Genomic DNA, 22,367 nt, shown 5'->3' on the forward strand with positions numbered 1-22,367 from the left:
GCAACTGATATAAGAAGGGATAAGCTGAAGACAGCTTCAACACTGTTTGTTGAAAAATAGTAACGTGAACGCACCGCATTTTCTTGTTAGTAACGGTAACAGCGTTGTAACAATAGAAATAGTAATTAGTTAGATTACGCGCTACTGAAAAAAGTAACGCCGTTATTCCCATCACTGACTGTCAGTCATGGATTGGCCTCCCCAGAGCCCAAACATTATTAAAATAGCGTGGGGTTGAAAGAGCAAGAAATAAAAGGCAGCCAGCACCCAAAGAAGAACTTTGGATAGTCCTTAAAAAAATCTGGAGAACTATTCTTGAAACTACCTAAGGAAATTACAAGAAAGCTTGCCTAAAAGAAATATTGCTTTATTAAAGAGTAGAGGTGGCAATACCAAAAATTAACATTCAAGCTCATTAGAACTGTAACAACTCTATTTTTGCTTATATGCTGCTGTATTTCCATCTTTGACTTCTTCCATTTTCCTAGCAAAAAATAAAGAAATGAGGTGAAACTAGTCATTTTGTCCAGTACTGTAGATTTGCATTCTGCAGATGCTTGTTAACACATGTTACTGTGTGACCAGAACCATGATGAACCACAACAAACCAAACACCCTGTGTCTCCAGGAGCTAAGAATTTGATAGTTTGTCTGTTCAGGTTTTGTTCAGTTAATTTGGTCTTAGGTTTTTAAAAAAATGTAATTTAAAGTTATCATTATCAATGAAATGGCTGTAATGGAATAATCCAAAGCAATTGCCATGATTAACATCATGTGATCAAGAACATATGTTAAGGAGCATTTATAAGGATTTATGTGAAGAGATTCCAATTGCCCTTACACTGGCTCCTTGATCTTTAATGTGGGTCTCTTAAGGTGAAACTACAATGTCCTTAAAAGGGACTACAAAAAGAACGTCTTAGATGATTCCCTCCACAAATTCTCACCATGTTTTCTCATGAGGGTCATATAACCACTTGCAAAGAAATCATGTTACTATTAAAATGTTAATTTATAGATTTTATTTATTTATGTTTAATTTAATTTACTATAAATATTCATATAAAGCAATAACTTGACAAAATGTAGATTGGATCACAAAAGTGTGACGTTCAGAGTCCAGTGAAGGGTTTAATACAGCCTGTATCTGAAAGTTTGGTTTAGACCAAATCAGCAATTTATGGCATGAAATTTTATTGTCTGACGGTTTATTAGGAGAGCATTACCTCCTTTCCTTTCATAAAGAATCATCCAGTGTAGCCTAAAGGACATAATATGGGAAGCACTACAGCACCTTCACTTATTTAGGGAATTTGAAGAGCTGTTGTTATGCCTGCCATGCAGATTCTTACGGGTCACTCGTGTCTTATATTTTCATGGTTGAAAAACAGATCTTAAGCTCTGTTAAAAACTGCAGAAAAATCATTTTTACACCATCTCCACATGTCACAACCCAAGGCCGGAATCTTGTCGTTCAACATAATTTTCTTCTAAAACATACTCTGAGCATCAGTATCATTACATAGTTTCAATAGCAAAATGGCACCAATTCAATGATCATGTTGAAGAGGAGCAGAAACAAACGCTGATGCCCTGGATTATTCAAAAAGTGCATTTTGGCTCAAATTTCCATGGTTATTCCACCATAAAGATGAGTGTAGCATATGAAACCTCATTTTGACTTACATTCTTCTTCTAGAACCTTTACTGACAACATAATTTTCTAACATCCTTTTGTTAAAAAAAAATCAATGTCTGTAATTTTAAACAAACAAACAAAAACATTCATTTCATGAAGGTAAACTTTTACATTTTATATGTGGGTTGAATAGAGTTGCTGTGGTGACCTTGGCCACCCCTGACCACACCTTATCTTCTCCCCTGACCTTAATGTCTACTTATAGCGATCTCTAAAGTTTAGATCCTTCTAGAGCTAAATAGTATTATGCCGTGTTTACGTATCTATACGCCTTCCTCTGAGAAAGAGGATTAAATTATCATTAATCATTTATTTATCATTAAATAAATGAACCTAGAGGTTTCTTCTTCCTTTTTGATAATTACTCAAAATCTCTTGGTTCTCTCTACTTAAATGTGCTTAAAAAGATAACTAACTTAACCAATGCACGTTTAAATAGGGGTATTGTACAGTTCGACGGCTGTAAGATACAGTCACCAGAAAATCGGCATACGTGTTGCTTTTATTAGCAAACCGATATTATTAATCTGATGGTCACTTCTTTAAAGTTTAGCTCTGCGTCTTTATATAGCAGCAGTGATGTTTCAGCCCCTTCCTGCACTCTCGGGATGTCTCAGCTAACGTGCACGCTTCGCTCGACTCTCAGTGCGTGCTTCGGTCATCCGAGGCAGCCTCTGTACTAGAATCTGCCGCAAGTCACGTACGTTCCGAGGTGACAGCAGATTATTCCACTGCGACTTTTTTGGGAGCAGTAACGGGATTCACACGGCTTTTTGACTGGGGGAAAAACCAGCAGGTACACTACCCCGACAGCTGTTTCCGAGAAAATGTTGTTTTTATTTTTTTAATGACAACGTAAAAAATACGACTTTACTCTCAGTTTGGCAGATACAAACGGTCTGGAGTCGGCCAAACAGCGCGGTGCTGGCAGAAATGCGCGTCAGATAGCTGTTTTAAGACATTCTGTGTATGTTTTGGAGGAACAGTCCGCCTATATTTTACTGAATAAGTTTAAAAGTACAACTTCGATAGACAGGCTATCCTGCCAAAAAGGTCACGGTAGACGGTGGAACAACCTAAAACATTATTATTATTATTATTATTATTATTATTATTAGACTTTCAAAAACTATCCTAACCCATTAAAGTACAATGCAACAAAAACTTCTGACCAAAACTTTCAAAATAAAAGCATTGTCGACAAATGATTTTGGATGGTTTTTGGATAGTGAAGGAAAGTCCTTTCCAGCATATATTCTTGTGATACTTTTTTTTTTTCAACTTTTTGATATATTTTTGTAATGGCTGTTTGTGTAGCTATTAAGGTGGCCTTTACTCTCACTCTTATTTTGGAAACCAGCTTGCTCATTTTCTGTCTTCCTGTTCTTTCCTGGGGGCTTTGTGCTTTCCTATAAAACAGTCAGCAGAGTGTAGAGCAGCTAAACAAGTCGGATGGGAACGCATGCAGACATGAGTCCTCTATCCAAGGTTGTGAATAAGGAAGAAATTAAAACTGACTCCCACAAACTTGTCAATGATGATGATAATGACCACAGACATGCAGATCAGCTGCTCCCCTGGAGGTTTAGCAGTGCTGACACTGGACCTGGAGACACTTTTGTGGGGGCCAAGGTAGAGCCCCAAGTTGGGACTGGTGTCAAAGCTGGATTTGATACAGGGTTCGATACTGGAGATGGCGTTACATTTGGGACCAGCAGCAACAGTGTTACAGTTGCAGACATGAAAGGTCAGATCCAAGAAAATGGGACTGGGGTTGAAGCTGGAATTGAAGCTGTGAGTGAAGTCGGGAAAACAGTCAGAGATATAGCCAGGGCTGGGGCTGGGAAAAATAGGGCCGGGATCGTACCCTATGCTCTTCCCTGGAGCGCCCATCCCAGATCCAAAGACCGGAGGTACCGCAGCAGTCACAGACTGGTGCTCCACTACATCATCCCCAGCATGAACTCCTATGGCATGTGCATCATTGACAACTTCCTCGGGAGCAAAATTGGAGACCGGGTTCTGCAAGAGGTCCAAGAGCTGCACCACTCCGGGAAGATGCAGGACGGCAAGCTGGCCAGCAGAGGCCTGGACAACACTAGGAGTATTCGTGGAGACCAGATAGTTTGGGTGGAAGGAAACGAGCCAGGCTGCGAGAACATCGGCTACCTGCTGTCGAAGATGGACAAACTGGTCACCTACGCCGATGGGAAGTTGGGGAAGCACAAGATCAGAGGAAGGCACAAGGTTAGTAGCTGTCATACTCCGTCTACATCCCCATGCACCTCACTTACTTTATATCTGAAGGTGATTTTATTCCATAGGAATTCTGTTTTAGTGTTTCCTCAGGATCTTTGAATCTTTATTTTTATCAGTGATTTGTACATAACTGCCAATATTGGCAGGGGACCTATTTCTCAATAAACTCTTGATTACTTTGGAGTTTATGTGTACAGTCTGGGATGGACTACTGTGAGAGATTTCAAATGTTTTTCCTGACAGTAATTAAGAACATTTAGGAGGTTACAGTGCTTGAGTACACTTTTCTTGAATTATACTTCCAAATTATTTCAGAGTGTAACATTGTTCTTTTTACTACACTGCGTTTTTACAGCTTGTGGTAATCATAGGAAGTTTTTACACAGTGAACAATACAACATTTTATAATGCTGTAGATTAAACCAGCCATTTCAAACCTTTCCGTTGTCTTGTGAAAAGCAAAGAGCTGTTGGGCTCACATATCTCAGCAGGTCTGTGGAATCCTGATTTGTTTTTTTGGGGTTTTTTTTTTCCAGCTTAACGTCTCCCAGTATGTGTTCAAATAATCCAATATCTGACATAGAGTCAATCTTTATTTTTTGAGTCTCTGTAATCAAAGTGTGCAGCATTCAACACTCCACTGTAATTATAGCACCATAATCATAGTCTTGAGGCGACTGTTGTTGTGATTTGGCGCTGTATAAATAAAATTTAATTGAATACTAGAATTTAAAATTGCTGCAAATAATTAATTAAAGATGAACGGTTTTAAGACATACCCGGTAATACACTTCAATTGTTTACGGGTTTAGTTTTATTGTTATTATTATTTATATATTTATTTATTTATTTTAATATTATTATCCTGTATGCTGCATGATAGTTTCCGTTGCAGCTGCTTTGTATTTTCCCTGCACGTGGTCAAGTACACGTTCACTGTTTACTTCCGTTAGGGAGGGGAGGAGGCAGTGAGCGCGAGGGCTACATGCAGCTCACGTAGTACTTAATGGCGACGGGCACGCCCAGCGCGTGGGCACGTTACCGAACCACTGCTGCTCCTTTAACTTTAACTAACTCGCATTGTGGCAACTTTACTGCGTGATATTTTATGTTGCTGACAACGAGGTGAATGATCTGTGTGGAGTTTGTGCTGCCGTGGTTTCTTGTTGTGGCACATTGTTTTTTTGTGTACCGCTTGTTTTGTGTGGGAATTCAAGTGAAAATGATTTGGCACGCGAATCGTCACGTGATGTAAGAGGAGGCCATAAAAGAGAAACGCAGTGGGGAAGTCACGAAGCCTCACCTCTCCCCCACACAGTGGACATCACATCCAGCACGTCTCTCACTCCTCGCACATTCACTCCCCGATCTCTACTGTAAAGCTAGAGGAATGCCACCGGAAGTAGGCCGGCATTCCTGTAAAATAAAGCTATAAAACTATCGTAACTCTCAAGAATCAATTGTCAATTCAGAGGAATTCGTCTTATTGAAGGCTAAATGTCGAATCAATATCAGAATTAGTGCATTTGATTTAAAAGTTAGCTTTGTGTTTTACAGTTAAGCATCATGACGAATTTCAATACAGTTGAATTTCATCAGAATGCTTAGTGTATATCAGGGGCGGAGCGTGGGGGTGGCTTACGGGGCTTAAGCCCGGGTTGTTTTGTCAGAAGCCCGGGGTATTTTGGAGTGTAATTTTTTCATAGTTAGATGCCTGGCTGACAACTGTATAAAACAAAAAGTACACACAATATTCGAAGCACATAGTGCACACTGTGGGAATTTACGACTGTGCGTGAATCCCCCCTGATATTGGTATGATCCAAGCTCAGGCACTAAGCGACTGAGCGAGGGGGCGGGGGGAGCTGCTGCCCGTGAGTGCGCTGTTGGAGAGACGGAGCCAGCCATACTAAGGAGAGCTTAAGTTTGAGCAGGTACCAAAGCAAATCATTCGTACCGTACAAATAATGTAAATATGACGGTGCATCACGAAAGATTGATATGAAACTGATCACTTGACCAATATTATTTTACTTGCTCTTCAAGTGAATCAACAAATGGCGAAATGAAAAGCCGAACAAATGCTATTTTTTAGAGAGTCTTAGCTTACGTGTGTTTATTTCATATTTTCAGTTCTTACCCTCCCCGACTAATTCGGTTTCAGTTATGTACTGAAATATAAGAATGGACATTAGAGGGTTCTTTCAAAGAAAAAACTCAGGTAAATGTTATTTTATATATTATGCTTTGTATGTTGTTCAGTATATTTCTATGCAAAACAAGAGGGATTTCAGTACACAGCAGGATATTCACATTTGTAACCAGATATTTACATACACTTTAGGGAGAAAACATAAAACATTTTTACTGTACAACATCAATTTAGAGTAAACTTTTGTTTTAGATAAATATTGAAATATATTTTGAATTAGTTAAATGTCAGAATAAAGAGAGAGAGATCGGTCTATTTTTTATCACTTTCATCAAATTTAGGAGTACATATACACTAAGTTTGTTAATTAATAAGAAAACTCCAGACGATTCCATTCTGAGCTGAAGAAGCTTCTGATAGGTTAGTAGAGTCCATGTGAGTAAATTGGTGGCACAGCTGTGGATGCATATAAGGCAAAACACAGAGGCTGTTTCTTTGAAATGGGAAAATCAAGAGATGTCAACCAAAACACCAGGAAAAGAATCGTGGAGCTCCATAAGTGTGGCTCAGTTTGAATACAATTTGGTGCCATTTGCAATTAAAAAACACAGACAGTTTCTCTCTTTACTCTTAAAGTTAACAAATATGTTTTTATATTTATCAATCTAAAAAAATAAACATTTAGTCTGATTTGATGTTACAATTAAAAAAGTGTTTGTGTTTTGATCTGAAGAGTTTGTAAATATCTGGTTTCAACTGTATATTTGATGATTGTCAGCACAAAGAGGGAGAGAGGAGCAGAGATTGAGATGGAGAGTGAGGACAGAACAGAGATGAACAAGAGCAGGTGAGACACACATGTTAGTCAAATGGTTGCTTACTAAAAGTATCACCGTATCATAGGTACTCATGTATCTCGTACCTAGTGTTTCTTTTTAGGTTTGCTATTTTTCAAATTCTATATTTATTAAGTTCTGCAGGCTTGTTTGCACAACAAGGCTAAATAATTACATAAACTTTTCTCAATCTAAATATTGTACTTTGGTAGAATTAAATAAATAAGTGTAGTGCAGGTCTATGATGATTTTTAGTGCTACTATCATCTAGTTCTGATTGTGGTTATGTCTTGGTTAAGTCCTCAGTAATCCTGCTTTTGAACTGTTGTAGTCCTGTTTTAATTCTGGATCAGTTCTGGGTCTGGTTGAATTGGGGTTTAGTCCCTGTGTCTTGATACAGCCCCGACTTCGTTCTGTCTTGCTGCTCAATTAAAAAACTAGTTTAAGGTGTCCTGCATGTGTGATATATATATTTCCCTATATGAAGTCATTCTTTTTTGAACAAAACTCAAAACAGAGCCTATTAATCTTTCAGTCATTTCTACACCCCCCCCCCCCCCTCAAAAAAAAAAAAAAAATCCCACATGCATACTACCCTTTAGGGCTAAGCCCCGGGTGTTTCAAATGTCTGGCTCCTCCTCTGGTGTATATATAATGCGACAGATTAGATTGAACTATTGCTGAGCTTAGAATATTTAGCATTTTACGTGACAAATCACTTGTACAAAAATGATTTGTTAAAATGTCTTTTGATCATATTATTGATTAGTTTTCAGCAATTAATGAGAAATGCTCTATAGCAGCCTGTTTAGTCTCATACTGAAATATTTTAGTCCCACGCTGAAGGTTTATTCTTTCAGATATATTATTTTATTTTTTCTGGAACTGATGTTCCAGACACCCTTGTAATAACTAGCAATCCCCTCGACCACCGTTAAAAATTAAACACACCAAGAGGCAAAAGGTTTGTCAGGCAGTGCGACACTTATTGTGAAATCCGTTACCGGATGTGGTGTACTTGTACAGTCGCTTGATCGCCTGTGTCGTGGGCAGAATGATAAACGCGAGCGGAGAAACGCAGGACTTCAGAGGTATTCCGTGAACTCTGTCAGCTCGGTGCTTGACTGTTGGACTTCAGCAGGGCTGAATTCAGACCGTCACAGAAACAGAGCTGACGGCGAAACGGGCTTCCCTCTCTCTGTTTGTCGATTCAATCATTTTACAGCCAAAACTTTGAACCTGCGACTCGTTTCTTTTTGTACGTTTTTTTAAACTTCCAAGATTACCTCAACAGTTAAAATGCCTTTCATTGAACACTTATCGGACACGGAATTGGAGCGTTTGGCTCTTGAGCAGGTCGTCCCGGCCCTGCAGGAATACGGCTTCTACTACGTGGACGGACTCCTCGGCGAGCTGGCCGGGGGCGCGGTGTTGGATCAGGTGAAAGACATGCACCGCTCTGGAGTTCTGCAGGACGGCCGGCTGGCCGGATCCGTCCCGGCAGTCCACCGGAGGAGCATCCGTGGAGACAAGATCGCCTGGGTGAGCGGATCGGAACGCGGCTGCGAGGCCATCAACTTCTTGCTCAACCTGATCGATAAGCTGATCTCCTTTTGCTCCGGGAGGCTGGGAAACAAAGCGATTCGGGAAAGATCCCAGGTAAGCGAAACCGCCTGGTGGCACGATCCTGGTTTACAGCCATCGTGACGATTCAGAAAAACAAGCTAATAAAGGGCCAAAATGTGCCAGTATTTGATCGGGAGCGACCAAACAGGAGACGCAGAGGACCAGAGCTGACAAAACTGAGGAAAGCAAAATACGAACCGATCTTTAAACACGATCAGACCTGCTTACATGTGTAGTTTGTCGTCGAATGTTTGAAAACCAAAAAGCCCAAATAAAGCACATCATGAGTAGTTTATTCAGAGTTAAAGTGAGTAAAACCCCGAAATAAGCATCATAAGATATGTACTTTTTAAAAGGGTACACTGTTTAAAGCCGACTTTAGTAAACTCATTTTAGTTAAGTAACAAATTCTTTAACTGTTTTTTATATAATTTATTTGTGATGTAGACCGTAAAGACTTTATAACTTGCTTCGTGTAGTTTTCACCATCAACAAACTCCAGTCAGCAGTTAAAAATAAACTTCGTGTGTCTGGAACTCACAGGTTAAAATAAAAACGGAGATGTCACTCCCCACTGTCAGTAGTGGCATTGTGCTGAAGCTGTGCGCTGGTTTGGACTCCAGCTGGTTATAAGTGATGCTGAGATCAGGAGATGCTGTTTATCTCAGGCCTTCCTTCTTTCATTTAACGGCTTGGCTCATCACACACTCCTCACATGCTCTCCTCCTCTAGCTGCTCAGTGGAAAGGTGCATCATGCGTAGAAGTAAACACACCAAAGCTCTTGCACAAAAACATGGCATGCTGTGACAGTGGTTTTAATATTGGTATTTATTACAGAGAATTGTTAGTTGTGAAAAAGGCAGATGTGAGCTCAAGTGGACTCTACATAACTTAATCACTAGGCACTGACTGGAGCTCTGCTTTATTTCCTCTATCCTTTTCTTTCTTTCTGTTGTGCTTGGACGTTCTTCTTTTTCTCAGTAACTTTTTGGCCTTTTGGCAGTATTTCAGTAACTGACCAATTCTGGGCCCTGAGCCAGTGTTTCAGAAACCAGAACAAGGTGCAGGAAGGGCAGGGAATTTACGACATCAGGTCAGGTCCTCTGGGTGTTCTCCGCTGCTGTGATGATTAATGGCGTGAAGATTACGGTTCCGTCGTAGGAGTACCATTCTCAGCTTTTACATGTATCGTCTCTACCTATTAACCTGAACAGAAACCTGTGGGCATTGACCCAGAATGAGCCTCCACATAATAATAACAATATTGTATTTACTAGCAGTATATAAACTGCTGAATTGACATGCAGTACAATGCAGTTCAAAGTAGATCTAAAGTTCTATTAATGTGTTAAAAACTTTAACTCTACAACTCTCAGACAGATAACGAACAGCAGTATTGTAGGAATAATAATGCAAGTTGTGAAGACTGAAGGCTGAAACTAAGGCACCCTTAAGTGAGATGGTGTAGATACAACGCACTGTTTCGTGTGCACAGCAGCTAGAGAAAATCTTTATTTTATCTAATTTGTTTTACTTTTACTGGAGAACTTTTAGATTTTGTGATGTACTTGGCACATGTAAAAACAACGTTATTAAGCTGTGTCCTTTAGCTAACAGTAGTGTTACAATTAGTCAGTAAACAGTTAGTGTAGTTTGTGTGACTAATGTCATTTCACTTTGGCACAGTATAATAAAATATCCCAGGGGCCTACATTAAATGGATTATTTTATTATAGGATGTATATTTTTCATACATTTCCATAAAAATGGCCGGAGGTGGAATTTAACTGATCAAAATACATTTACTTAGGAACAGTTGTGATATTTTGATACCATGGTAGCATTTACAGGATATTGTTTTATAGTGATATTATACAGGAAAACTGTTACAGAGAAAGAGAAAAACAACTAGTAAATACTAGTTGTTTTTCTCTTTCTCTGTGACCCAAGAATTAATGTGTAAGAATCACAGGCTGGTACCAAGGTCGAAAATACCACAGAGATCACTTCCTTATTCCCATCCTCCCTTCTTTATCTCCTAGAAAAGAGCTTGTTAAAGGCCAGGTGGTTTGTTTCAGAATTCACTAATGAAAGAACTCTGTATTCTATGTCTAGGAGTGTATTTTGCTGGGATAATCATAAATTGTAGCTGAACTGATAAACTATACAAAGGATACTTCTTTGCTCAGAGGGCAGGAAGACGTTTCCTTATTTGGTCTGTACCGGTCTGAACTGAGAATCTGCGCCAGGATCCTGTTTGTGGACTTCAGCTCTGCCTTCAACACCATCCTTCCAGACCATCTCCGAGACAAGCTTTCCCAGATGAATGTGCCTGACCCCATCTGCCGGTGGATCACTGACTTCCTGACGGACAGGAAGCAGCATGTGAGGCTGGGAAAGAATGTCTCGGACTCCCGGACCATCAGCACCGGCTCCCCTCAGGGCTGTGTTCTTTCTCCTCTGCTCTTCTCCCTGTACACCAACTGCTGCACCTCCACCCACCAGTCTGTCAAGCTAATCAAGTTTGCAGATGACACCACCGTTATTGGACTCATCTCGGACGGGGACGAGTCTGCCTACAGGAGGGAGGCTGAACGTCTGGTGTCTTGGTGCAGCCACAACAACCTGGTGCTGAATGCCCAGAAGACAGTGGAGATTATTGTGGACTTCAGGAAGCACACAGCCCCACTCCCCTCCATCATCCTGACTGACACCCCCATCACCTCTGTGGACTCATTCCGCTTCCTGGGTACCACCGTCACCCAGGACCTGAAGTGGGAGCCCACCATCACCTCCGTCATTAAGAAAGCCCAGCAGAGGATGTACTTCCTGAGGCAGCTGAAGAAATTCAACCTGCCAACACGGACGATGATGCAGTTCTACACTGCAATCATCGAGTCCATCCTCACCTCCTCCATCACCGTGTGGTACGCTGGAGCCACTATCAGGGACAAACAGAGACTGCAGCGTGTTGTGCGCTCTGCTGAGAAGGTGATTGGCTGCAGACTCCCATCTTTGCAGGACCTGTACACCTCCAGGACACTGCGGCGTGCAGCCCGGATCTCAGCTGACCCTTCTCACCCTGGACACAGTCTGTTTGACCTGCTCCCCTCAGGCAGGAGGCTCCGGTCCATTCGCACCAGAACCTCTCGCCATAAGAACAGTTTCTTCCCCTCTGCTGTTGGACACATGAACAATAACTGTATGACTGTTCCCACCACTAACACATGACCCTACGCTGTGTTCACTGCATCATTCCATGATTGGCACTGATCACCACCTGCACTCATGTATATATCTTTCAACGTAGCACTCTTAATTCTTATTCTCATGTATATATCTCATGTATAGCTCATGCACATATCTTTCTACGTAGCACTTTTAATTCTTATCCCTACTTTTATTTTTTCATGTCTATTTAAGTGCTATTTATGACACTATGTTTGCACTGAAGCACCGCAGCAATTTCCTAATGTTGTAAACCTGCTCAACATTTGGCAATAAAACCCTTTCTGATTCTGATTCTGATTCTGCTGACACACGAACCTTTTTCCTCTATATAAACTGTTGTCTGATGAATAAACCTTTGAGTTGATTTTGGGAAAGCAACCTGAAGCAGTCTGTGTTTCCTTGTTCTCCCAAGCTACTCCCGGCGCTGTAACTAACCTGCTGAACGGCATACCTGAGTGTTACTTTGAATAATTTTGAATCTCATAGGGTAAAGACAAAACTCTGCTTATAGGTGCCCACGCCTCGGAGGAAACCCGATCCACGGAGAAACCCGGGACGGAGATTTCTTTCACTTATCTTCAAGGACATTTTGTTGCTGATACTTGCTTTAAATATAGGTAGCAAATATTTAGGAATCGGTTTAAATTTTTCTATAGTTGAGGGACTGGTAGAAAACAGCTCATGCATTAAGCTGGTGCTCCAGACTCCAGTTTCTCTTCCCTTTTCTCGCACATTGATGAATTTGTCCCAGAGGGTCATCAGCAGTGGAAAACCTCTATCCCATCACCTCTCCTCTGAAGCACCAAAGAAGTTTTGCATCAGTGGGTTTCTCAGTCTCCCCTCACTCTAGACATTTGCAGTCCTAAGACAAATTAAGACGATAGTATTCATTACCTATAACACTGCCACAGTCTGTGTAAGATTAAATTAAAAATTTAAGCTGCTTTTTGTTTTAAAGGCTTTTAGACTGCTGGACCTGAGCCACAATAAGTAACGACTCGCGTCACAAATGTAACTTAATTTGAAATTCAGTAATTTTAACATCGGTACTGCTCGATCGGCGAGTGAAATGTGCTTACATCTAAAAGAGAATTCTTTGACCACTTTGCTTGGATTGTCCAAACCACCAATCCACAATGAATCTTGGGATCTCCTTGATTCATCCCGCAAAAAAGACATTTATGAGCTGCATTTTAAGAAAAATTTGAAGGGTTTGTCATCTCGTAACATAATTTCACGTCTATAGTCACAGCAAGCCTAGCAAACCCCATGACCACCTGTATGGTGTCCCAATCAGTGTGGGCATCTTCCTAATATAAAAATCCAGGTGGATGTGTCATAAACATATTCCCCCTACTCAGAGTTTTATGAAAGTGGAAACCAGCCATTGAGGCCAAAATCAATTTTTGTACTAGGATATGCTTTTAATGCTCAACATGGGAGTCTATGGGCATTGACTCCTTTTTAGTACCAGCCCCAAGTGGCACTTAGAGGAACTCCAAGACTGAGACTGCATTTTATTAAAATACCTCAATGTCATTTGGATCTGATTTGCAAAAATTCACATTTTGTTTTGTTGTTGTTGTTGTTTGACATTTCTAAAAATCTAATTGAATATATCTAAGAGATTTGAGACTTTACATTTTGGTTATAGGAGAGCAGAAAAACTGAAACTCAACAGAAAGGGGGAGATCTAGTCAGTCACTTACAGATATTCTATTTTACACAGATGGAAAAATATGTTAGATAAATGATATCAAAAGCCTGCAACAACTAGTCAGCTAATTTATTGAAATAACAACATCAAGTCAGTGTTTGATGGATGCCAGACTGTGTCTGTGTCCTTTTCTCTGAGATCAGCATCACTTGGGCTCGAATGACCCCGACCTTAACTTTAAAACTAAGCCTAACTCTCAAAAAGTTCTTGTTAAAGTTTTAAATCCCAAAGCAAGGAGCGACCAAACTGTCTTAAATTTTCAAAAATGTCCCTATAAAGACATTGTTCCTCGGAAAGTCAGACACAGCAGAACAGATACACGCCCATTCGTGTGAGTGGGCGTGAAGGTATGCGCGTGTAGCAGTGGACATTCTCACGTACACATTCAATTCTTCCTTCACTCCTCCTCAGCACACACTAAAGCTCACTCACTCACATACAGTATCCTCATTACACACACACACACACACACACACACACACACACACACACACATTCACGTGCTGCAGTGTACAGTAAGCTCTTATCACATGTTTGTGTGTGTACGTGTTATCAGATAGAACTTCTTGTGAAAACGGGTCAGCCTGGTTACAACACACACACACACACACACACACACACACACACACACACACACACGTGGAGATGATGCAGGAGAATAAACAGCAGGATTTGTCTTTTGTGTGGAGGACACAAAACACCTTTAATAATAGTTTGAAATACAATTCTGATTATGATACAAGCAGCTGGACATAATTAAAAATCAAAGATTGCACCCAAAGTAGTAGACAAACCCAACTCCAAGCATTGCTTGACACCAGTCTGTTAGGTGGTTGAAGCCAAACAGTCTAGCTCCAGTATCTGTGAGGCATTAAAAAGGTCTTAAAACCTCTTGGACTGGGTTTGCTAAAAGTTGCAGAATCACTGCTGCTGGATGTCGGTGGCGCTGCAGACGCGCTGTAGCCTCACGCGCCACACGTAGCTTTGTCATTAAACCATCAGCTGGCTGGAAACCTGCCAAACAACCGCACAGACATCACCACACCTGCACAACATCTCCCCGTGCCCCTCTCCTCCCCCCTCTCTGCATCTCCCTCTGCTAGAGAGATAAGATAAAGTTGAATTGAAAAACAGTTCTAAGGCGTTTTGTTTTCAGCCCTTTTCCTCTCACAGTGTATCATTTCATCTCCGCTCAGCCCCCCTCCTGTGTCACTGCGCTTTTTTTTTCTTTTCTCATTCTACAGGAACTCACTTGTACGATGACGGTAATGATGATGAAGCCTGTATGTGTGTGTGTACGTGCCCTAGTGGCGGCGTGTAAACAAACTTGCGTGATTTCTCCACTTCCCCTCAGAGCGAGCCTGTGGAGCAGGTCAGCCGCTCGTTATCAGCGCTAGGGGTTTGTCGTCACTGGCAGCCAGGGAGGCCTGAAACTACGTGCACGTTTGGAGTCCCTCGCACACACTGACGGGGGCTTGACTTCTGCACCCACCCACCATCCCGATCCCCTTCTCATGAAAAGCAATAGAGAGGGGCGTTTCACAGCGAGAGCGCCCAAAAGGGAAGGGATGTGGCGTCTACATGGTTGCATGCGACGGGTGTATAAACACAGACATCAGGTGGTACATGTTGATGTCGGTAAGGTTACTAAAGGTGTGCTGCTGTTGTCGTTGATGTATCGAGGGAATGGTCTATTGGATCTGGGGTTAATCTGCACTGTGACCTTCCTGTATAAACTGGCATGTGTGTTGATAATCGTAAAGGAAAGGAAGTGAACAGGATGTTCGCTTCCATGAGATTCTATGGAGCGTGCAAAGGTGTAGAAGGCCTTTGCACGCATGTGTTTGACAATAAGGGGGGTTCACAATGAAATCCCATCAGAGAAAAGGGGCAAGCACGTTGACAGCGTGACTGCTGCCGTGACTTTGCCTCTATAATTTTCTGCTATCGAGGTTCCGCGAATAAATGCAAATCACGCTCATGTCTTGGACATGTGCGTACATTGAGCTACAGGCATTGGTCGAGGGGCTTGCGTGCAGTCTGTGTGTAATCATCGGGGTGAGGTGACGACGTTGACGTCAGAGAGATGGTAAAGATAACACGCTTTGACATAAATCAGTGCTGCTGATGTTTGTTTTGGCGCGTTTAAGGAACATGTGTTTTTAACAAGCATCAATCTTCTCTAACGTCATTTTCCTTTTCTTTTTTTCTTTCATTTGTAAAGTAGGGTCCACATTCTGGAAAAAATGATTGATTTTTCAGTGCCAAATGATGAAACATGGAAACTTGCACAAAACTTTAATAAATTGTCTTTTAATATTTTTTTCTGTTTTGGAAAAATTTAAAGGGGCAGGTGTGTTTTACTGCAAGCCCAAGTAAATAATAATATCAGTCTGTGAAATGCTAGATGTAGGTGTTTAGCTGCAGTGGGCAGTCTGAGCAGATCTAACCTGAGTAGCACAGAATCAGCTGTTTGTGACCACTGGGTTTTGTTTCATCGGCAAGGATCACAGTTTGTGCTTTGTTTTCTGTGGACTCTGAGACACAGTCTCACGTCTCACAGTCTCGTCTCTTACTCTGAGCTTATCAGACACTTCCTGCTGGGGTTATGAGGTCGCAGCGCTGCAGGGAGGGGATGCAGGGAAACCCCCCCCCCCCCCCCCCCCCCCTAGCTCCCACCTCCCATGTCCTGTTTGGAAAAGGTTTCCATTTTAACTGAAATGAACTCGTTTTCTGTGAATATTTATTGTATTTTTATTATTTTATTTTTATTTATTGCTTTGAGGAAGCAATTAATTATGAGGACTCTGTAGTCAAAGCACTGGTTTGTAAGAACTGGTATTCTAGTTTTAGTATTTCTTTCATTTTAAACATGTAAAAAGAAATGGCTCATTTTCAAAAAATAGTGGAACAAATAGATGATGGGGCCAAAATCTCAGTGACGTCAGGATTCCTGGTTGTGTTGGGAAATCTGTCGGTCTTTGCAAAACTATTATGGCCTCTTATCAATACTGTAACCACAAGCGCGGCTGTTCCAATTTCCTCCCAATACTGACTGGCAGCACGTACGCACACACACACATATGTACACATACACGTGTACGTGCGACTCGGTGTGTAGGCATGCAACCACAACAAGCACATCTGGACACGAGAAATATTAGTAAATAACCACCACACACACACCTACATTGGTGCGCACACACATAGAGGAAGTATGTGTAATTGTGTCAGCATAACTGATTTTCAACGCGCCAGCTTTTATTTCGAAGATTATATCAGCCACTGTACTCGTTCAGCATTACTTGTTTTTATATTATGTTATTATATTTCCAAAACAAGCCATAGGAAATGATCATCTTATTACATCAGATTGTGCTAAACTAAAAGAACAGTCTAGTACATTTTTATTTCCTGTTATCTCTGTTAACACTACAATTTTATTCCTGATATTTTAGTATTTTTACTATTCATCAGTTCCTTCCATTATACTCCAGTTTCAGAACTTCACTTCTTTTCTTTTCTCTCTTGATTCATGTGTTGATGGTTTGATTTGTAAAACTTTGGAAAAACGTGAGCAGCAGTTGTGACAGCTCACAAGTTTACAAAGCCTCAGTTAAATTCTACTGATGAGAACCACAATTATGAATAATTACAATATCAGTGGTAACAAAAATAAAAAGTAACCAAGTAATAACTAATCAATTCTGTTTATATGTGCTGTTTTCCATTATGTTTCGTAAATAAATATGTGAAGCAAAAACTTTATTTATCTGTGTAATGTAGTCAAATATGAGACACATGAGGAAAAAAATAGCAGTTAATGTTAGCACTTTCTATGATGTCCGAGCTCGTGGTGAAGTGCATTTAAAGCAGCAGGGTTTTGTGGTAGTAGTGACACATGGAGTGCTCTAATTATTTCTGCTTGTGCGTGTCTGTTTAGGCTATGGTGGCGTGTTACCCAGGAAATGGGGCGGGTTATGTCAAGCATGTGGACAATCCCAACTGTGATGGACGCTGCATCACCTGCATCTACTACCTCAACAAGAACTGGAATGCCAAGGTGCTTATTACACTTTGTTCATTTATTCATTTATCGAACCCTCTTTTCAGTTTTTCGTGTTTGATCACCATCTCGAATCTTTTTTATGATTTCAAGTCTGATTGTGAGCTGAGTGAATAGTGAAGTTTCTGACTTTGATCTCTGATGATATCAGTATGAAATGTTTTTTTGCTTCCTTTGACTTGATAAAATCAGAGGAAGTGATCGCGACTGATTAGAATTAAGATGTGAATATTTGCACATTTTTGGTTTCTGTCTGGGGACAGGAGTGAATAGAAATGAGAGAAAAAGAACTTTCACTAAATTGTCTTTCCTGCTGTTGTTTATCAGGAGCATGGCGGCATCCTCAGGATCTTTCCAGAAGGGAAGTCGTACGTGGCAGACATCAAGCCACTTTTTGATAGGCTGCTCTTCTTTTGGTCAGACCGCAGGAACCCACATGAAGTGCAGCCTTCCTATACCACCAGGTAACCCGCCAACCAACCCATCAGTACCCCAATTCATGAGGCAGCTTCTCCTGTAACTACTACAGACATGATGACTTGGACCATCTGCCTTTGTTGGCATTTGTTAGATGTGTTGTAATTTTCCTTAAAACATGGCAAATTAATTAGCAAAAACGTAACCCTTATTAACACACACTGGTCGTTACAGACAGCAATGGCAACCACTGAAGACACTGTTCTTGCCGTTTGTGTTTCAGGTACGCCATCACAGTTTGGTATTTCGACTCTGAGGAGCGAGCCGAGGCCAAGAGACGCTTCAGAGACCTCACAGGTACAAACGAACCCCGGACAAAGCGCAGTTTATTTCCACAGCAAATGCTTTCAAATTATATCTTGAGACAGAATTTCATTTCTGAATGTCTTTGTTTTTTCTGTTTCAGCATCAAAGGCGCAGCAGGGCGGTAGCTCCAGCAGCTCCAGCTGATCACGAGGAGGTGTCACCACCTAGTGTTCAACCTCCAAACCGCAGGAGAGGGCGGCAGGGTTCCTTCTGGTCGTCGAAGCTTCTGGAAAAGCTGAAAGAAAAGTTGAAAAACAAACAAAAAAAAAAAGTTTTCACCCTGTCCTGATCTAAGGACGGGCGTTTCTGACCTGCCTGCATTTCTGCTGCTGCTCCTGCTGCTGCTATAACCCGAGGCACTTTGGGCGACCTGCAGCTGTTCTGGACATTCCCTGCTTTTCATGATGTTTCTGCAATACGCAGCTGATTTCGTCTGAGTGGAGAGAAAAAACTGTACACTGTACTTTTTTTTTTTTTTGGTAAATTTTCTTTTAAAGCCTCGCCTTCAGATGAGAGGAGGAGGAGAGTTTGCCGACAGCTTTCGGGGTTTACAGAGAGACATGATGTTTTTAAACCACTGTGACGGAAGTTTCACACTTAAATGTGTGCTTAAGAAGGAGGAGCACAGAACTGTTGCTTAAACTACAGAAGAAGAAGAAAAATTGTTTACCAGTAGATGATGCCTCGATATCCACCGACCAATGAGGGCTGAACTTGAAAAAGATGAAAATACATGTTTCAAATTTGAGATCTTATTAGGAGAAACTTTTGAAAAAACTTTGTATATTTTATTGTGAACAACCAAAAGGAAAAAAAGAGCTTGCTAGATTGAAATACTGAGTCATTAAGGATTTCTTTTATTTAAAAAAACTCCATTAGCATTAAGTCAATTATTTATTTTAAATTCAACAAATTTATTAAATCACTAATAGTTTTATTACCCTAGAACTTAGATGTAAATGTTTCCACTTAATATATCATACAGTGCATCGCTGGAGTGCCAATTTTGGGAAGAGCACTTTGCCGCGATGATATAAAACGTTTGTGGGAAATAGCTGTGTCATCTAATCCAGAAAAGTAAAACGAATAGTTTAATCGGTTACTTTTCCAAATTCCTTGTAGCTTCAACCAAGCTTCCAATTGGGAACTAGCGTGTGCTGCAAATCACCTTCTAGTAAATGGTTTTGTAGGTTCAGCTAAGCTGCTGGCCTCGGACAAAATGCTCTTAAAGGGGACCCATTCTGCTCATTCTCACTCCGTATTTTTATTCTTGAACTCATTTAAGAGTTCAAGAATAAAACGTCGTACGATTCACAGTTCAAAATAATGCCTACTTACCGTATCCTGCTTAGTTCATGAAAATGATTTCCTTCCTTGACATAGTGAATAACATAAAATATGTTCGTGTGATAGAAAAGAAGGAAAAGCAAAAAGGTCCCCTTTAAGGTCAAGTTTGCATTTAATGGGAATGAATTGTTCATTGAAGTTTACCATATGATCTCTTATATTGCACTACCTTCCATCATCATATGTGAAAGGTTTTACTTTCCAACACAATTCTACTGAGATTTGATAAATGACGTATTTTTTATAGTAAAATGTGTTAAATATCCACAATTGCAGATTTGTTTTTCATACCCTTCTCGGAATGCTTCTGTGTATTAGTGAACTTTGTTGGCTGAGAATTAGAAAAACCTTTCACTTTAAGTGTGATTCACAAATAGTCTTCCGTAAATTATTTTGACAAAACGCTCCATTTACTCCGGTCCCCGTGAGTTCGGTCCCTGAATCGAAAAACGGATGTCTGTGTCTGGTGCAAGCGCCGTCCTCTGCTGACGGAGAAGGACGATGAGGAGACAGATTCCACTGATACAGCAGATTTGACGGGAGCGTGTGAAGCAGCTGTCAAAGAGACTGTACATATGAGAGGATGAATAATTGATGTTCCGTTCAAACAGCCCTTCTGAGACATTATTGAGCTCGAGTCGCTGTCCTGAAACAATAACGCTCACCGCCAACTTACACCACCTTTAAAACTGATCTGTCATCTTCATTGCAGCGGGAGTGGGACAACCCCCCCCCCCACTTGGGCTCTCTGCTGGTATTACTGCATTCTTTGGTGGAAGAGTTAAGTCTTGTACACAATCCGAATGTTCTGTAAACATGATATTTACAAATGTGTTGAATACAACTTCGGTTTAAAAAAACAGACTGTGGTGTTTGACTTTATTTATGGCTTTATGGTTTATTTAACCATTCACATCACCGGTACAGCTGAGCAATTAGTGGTTTTATTTACAAGTAAAATAAGTGGTTCAATTATGAACTCTTATATAAATTCAAGGGCTGCTCCAGTGCAATTCCCTGATCAGGTATAACATGAGCACTGACAGGTGAAGTGAATAACACTGACATTTCTTCATGATAGCAACTGTTAGTGAGTGGGCTATATCAGCGAACAAGTGAACATGTAGATCCCAACGTTGATGTGTTAGAAGCAGGAAAAATGGGCCAAATTGGGATGTGACTAGATGGGTTAGAGCATCTCCAAAACTGCAGTTCTTGTGGGAGTTTCCTGGTCTGCAGTGGTCAGTATCTATTAAAATGGTCCAAGGAAGAAAGAGTGGTGAGCCAGTGACAGGGTCATCACTGGCCAAGTCTCACTGATGCACACAGGGAGTAACTGTGACAAGCTAATGTTGCTCAAATTGCCAAAAAAGTTGATGCTGGTTTAAAAATTACTGATAGCTCAATTGATATGTGTGGGAATACACAGTGCATTCCAGTTTGCAAATGGGGCTGCATAACTGCAGACCTCCCAGGGTGCCCATGCTGACCTGCATCTCCCACCAAAACCACCACCAATGTGCATGTGAGCATCAGAACTGGACAACGGAGCAATGGTAGAAGGTAGTCTGGTGTGGTCTAAGGAGCTTGGAAAGAAAAGTGTTTGGAGAAGCTTCTTCAGTTCTAAGAGCAACTGGTGGAGAGTCCCAGATTTTAAGCCCTATCCTCCCAACTAGGAAGGATCCGAAAGACAAACACAACAACAACAAAACAACAAACTTTATTTATATAGCACATTTAAAAACCAGTGGTGTACCAAAGTGCTTAAGAGAGTAGGATGAAGTAACAGGGAAGGATGAGGTCTATGGCAAGGTACCAAAACATGCTAGCAGGTTGAATGGCATTAAAACACAAAAGCAAAAGAATTGCATATAAAAGCATAAAAGAAAACTAAGTGTAAGGATAAAACAGTCAAAAAAATAATTAAAAATGATTAAAAGTAATTAAGAATAAGCCAAAGATAAGAATAAGCATTAAGCTAACTAACAAGCAAGCGTTAACTGGTAGATTTAACAACATTGTCATCCCCTATGTAGTCGGTTTATCAGAAAAACTCAGGAGAGTCTTCTCTAAGCACGACATCCCAGTGTACTTCAGACCCAGCCACACACTCAGACAAAAACCGGTTCATCCCAAAGCCCAAAGACAAAACTCCTAAACACAAACTTTTTTTCTTTTTCACCTATCCCGTTTGGTTCTTTTGCCATCAGAATTAAAGGCAAAGAAAGATGCCCAACGGATTTACTTTACCAAATGGACCATCCCAGCCTTGCAGTATTGGTCTATTTGATTCACCTTTGCTTTTATTGTTTATTTTATTTTATTTTCACTTGCTACACATGGGACAGACTTGACTGGGGGAAAGATAAAGGGCAAAAAACAAAAACCAACAAAACAAACAGACAAAAAAATACATATATCAATCACCTGGATCACCTGTCTGAAAGAAAAAAGAGAAAACAAGCAAAAAAAAAGAGAGCAATATAATAAACAACATCATCGCAATGACCTATGTGAATATAACAGTAAATACTAAATATTAAACATTATTGTGCAGCACGTAAGATTGACAGCGCACAGTGTGCTTTGAGGTAGGAGCCAAAAAGGGTGTAGTTTGTGTGTGTGAGCACCCGTGTGTACACCTCTGAGC

The 22,367-nt window shown here is 40.7% G+C and overlaps 1 protein-coding gene across 5 annotated transcripts; it reads left to right on the forward strand.

The window, feature by feature from the left end:
• Positions 1 to 2,353: 2,353 nt before the first annotated feature.
• On the forward strand, positions 2,354 to 20,579 carry egln3 (egl-9 family hypoxia-inducible factor 3). Of its 5 annotated transcripts, XM_026152127.2 has the most exons (6): positions 2,354 to 2,495; positions 3,120 to 3,946; positions 17,465 to 17,584; positions 17,915 to 18,051; positions 18,288 to 18,361; positions 18,471 to 20,579. In XM_026152127.2, the coding sequence occupies exons 2-6, from the start codon at positions 3,152 to 3,154 to the stop codon at positions 18,512 to 18,514; spliced, it is 1,170 nt and encodes a 389-aa protein (XP_026007912.1). In that variant the 5' UTR covers positions 2,354 to 2,495; positions 3,120 to 3,151; the 3' UTR covers positions 18,515 to 20,579. The 5 variants fall into 5 exon arrangements, with proteins under 5 accessions (XP_026007912.1, XP_080149560.1, XP_026007913.1 ...); XM_080293434.1 differs by having other exon boundaries at positions 2,399 to 3,946; XM_026152128.2 differs by lacking the exons at positions 2,354 to 2,495; positions 3,120 to 3,946 and adding an exon at positions 7,997 to 8,605.
• The last annotated feature ends 1,788 nt before the right edge of the window (positions 20,580 to 22,367 follow it).

Source organism: Astatotilapia calliptera, chromosome 19 (assembly GCF_964374335.1).
Source record: "Astatotilapia calliptera chromosome 19, fAstCal68.1, whole genome shotgun sequence".
Classification (NCBI taxonomy): domain Eukaryota; kingdom Metazoa; phylum Chordata; class Actinopteri; order Cichliformes; family Cichlidae; genus Astatotilapia; species Astatotilapia calliptera.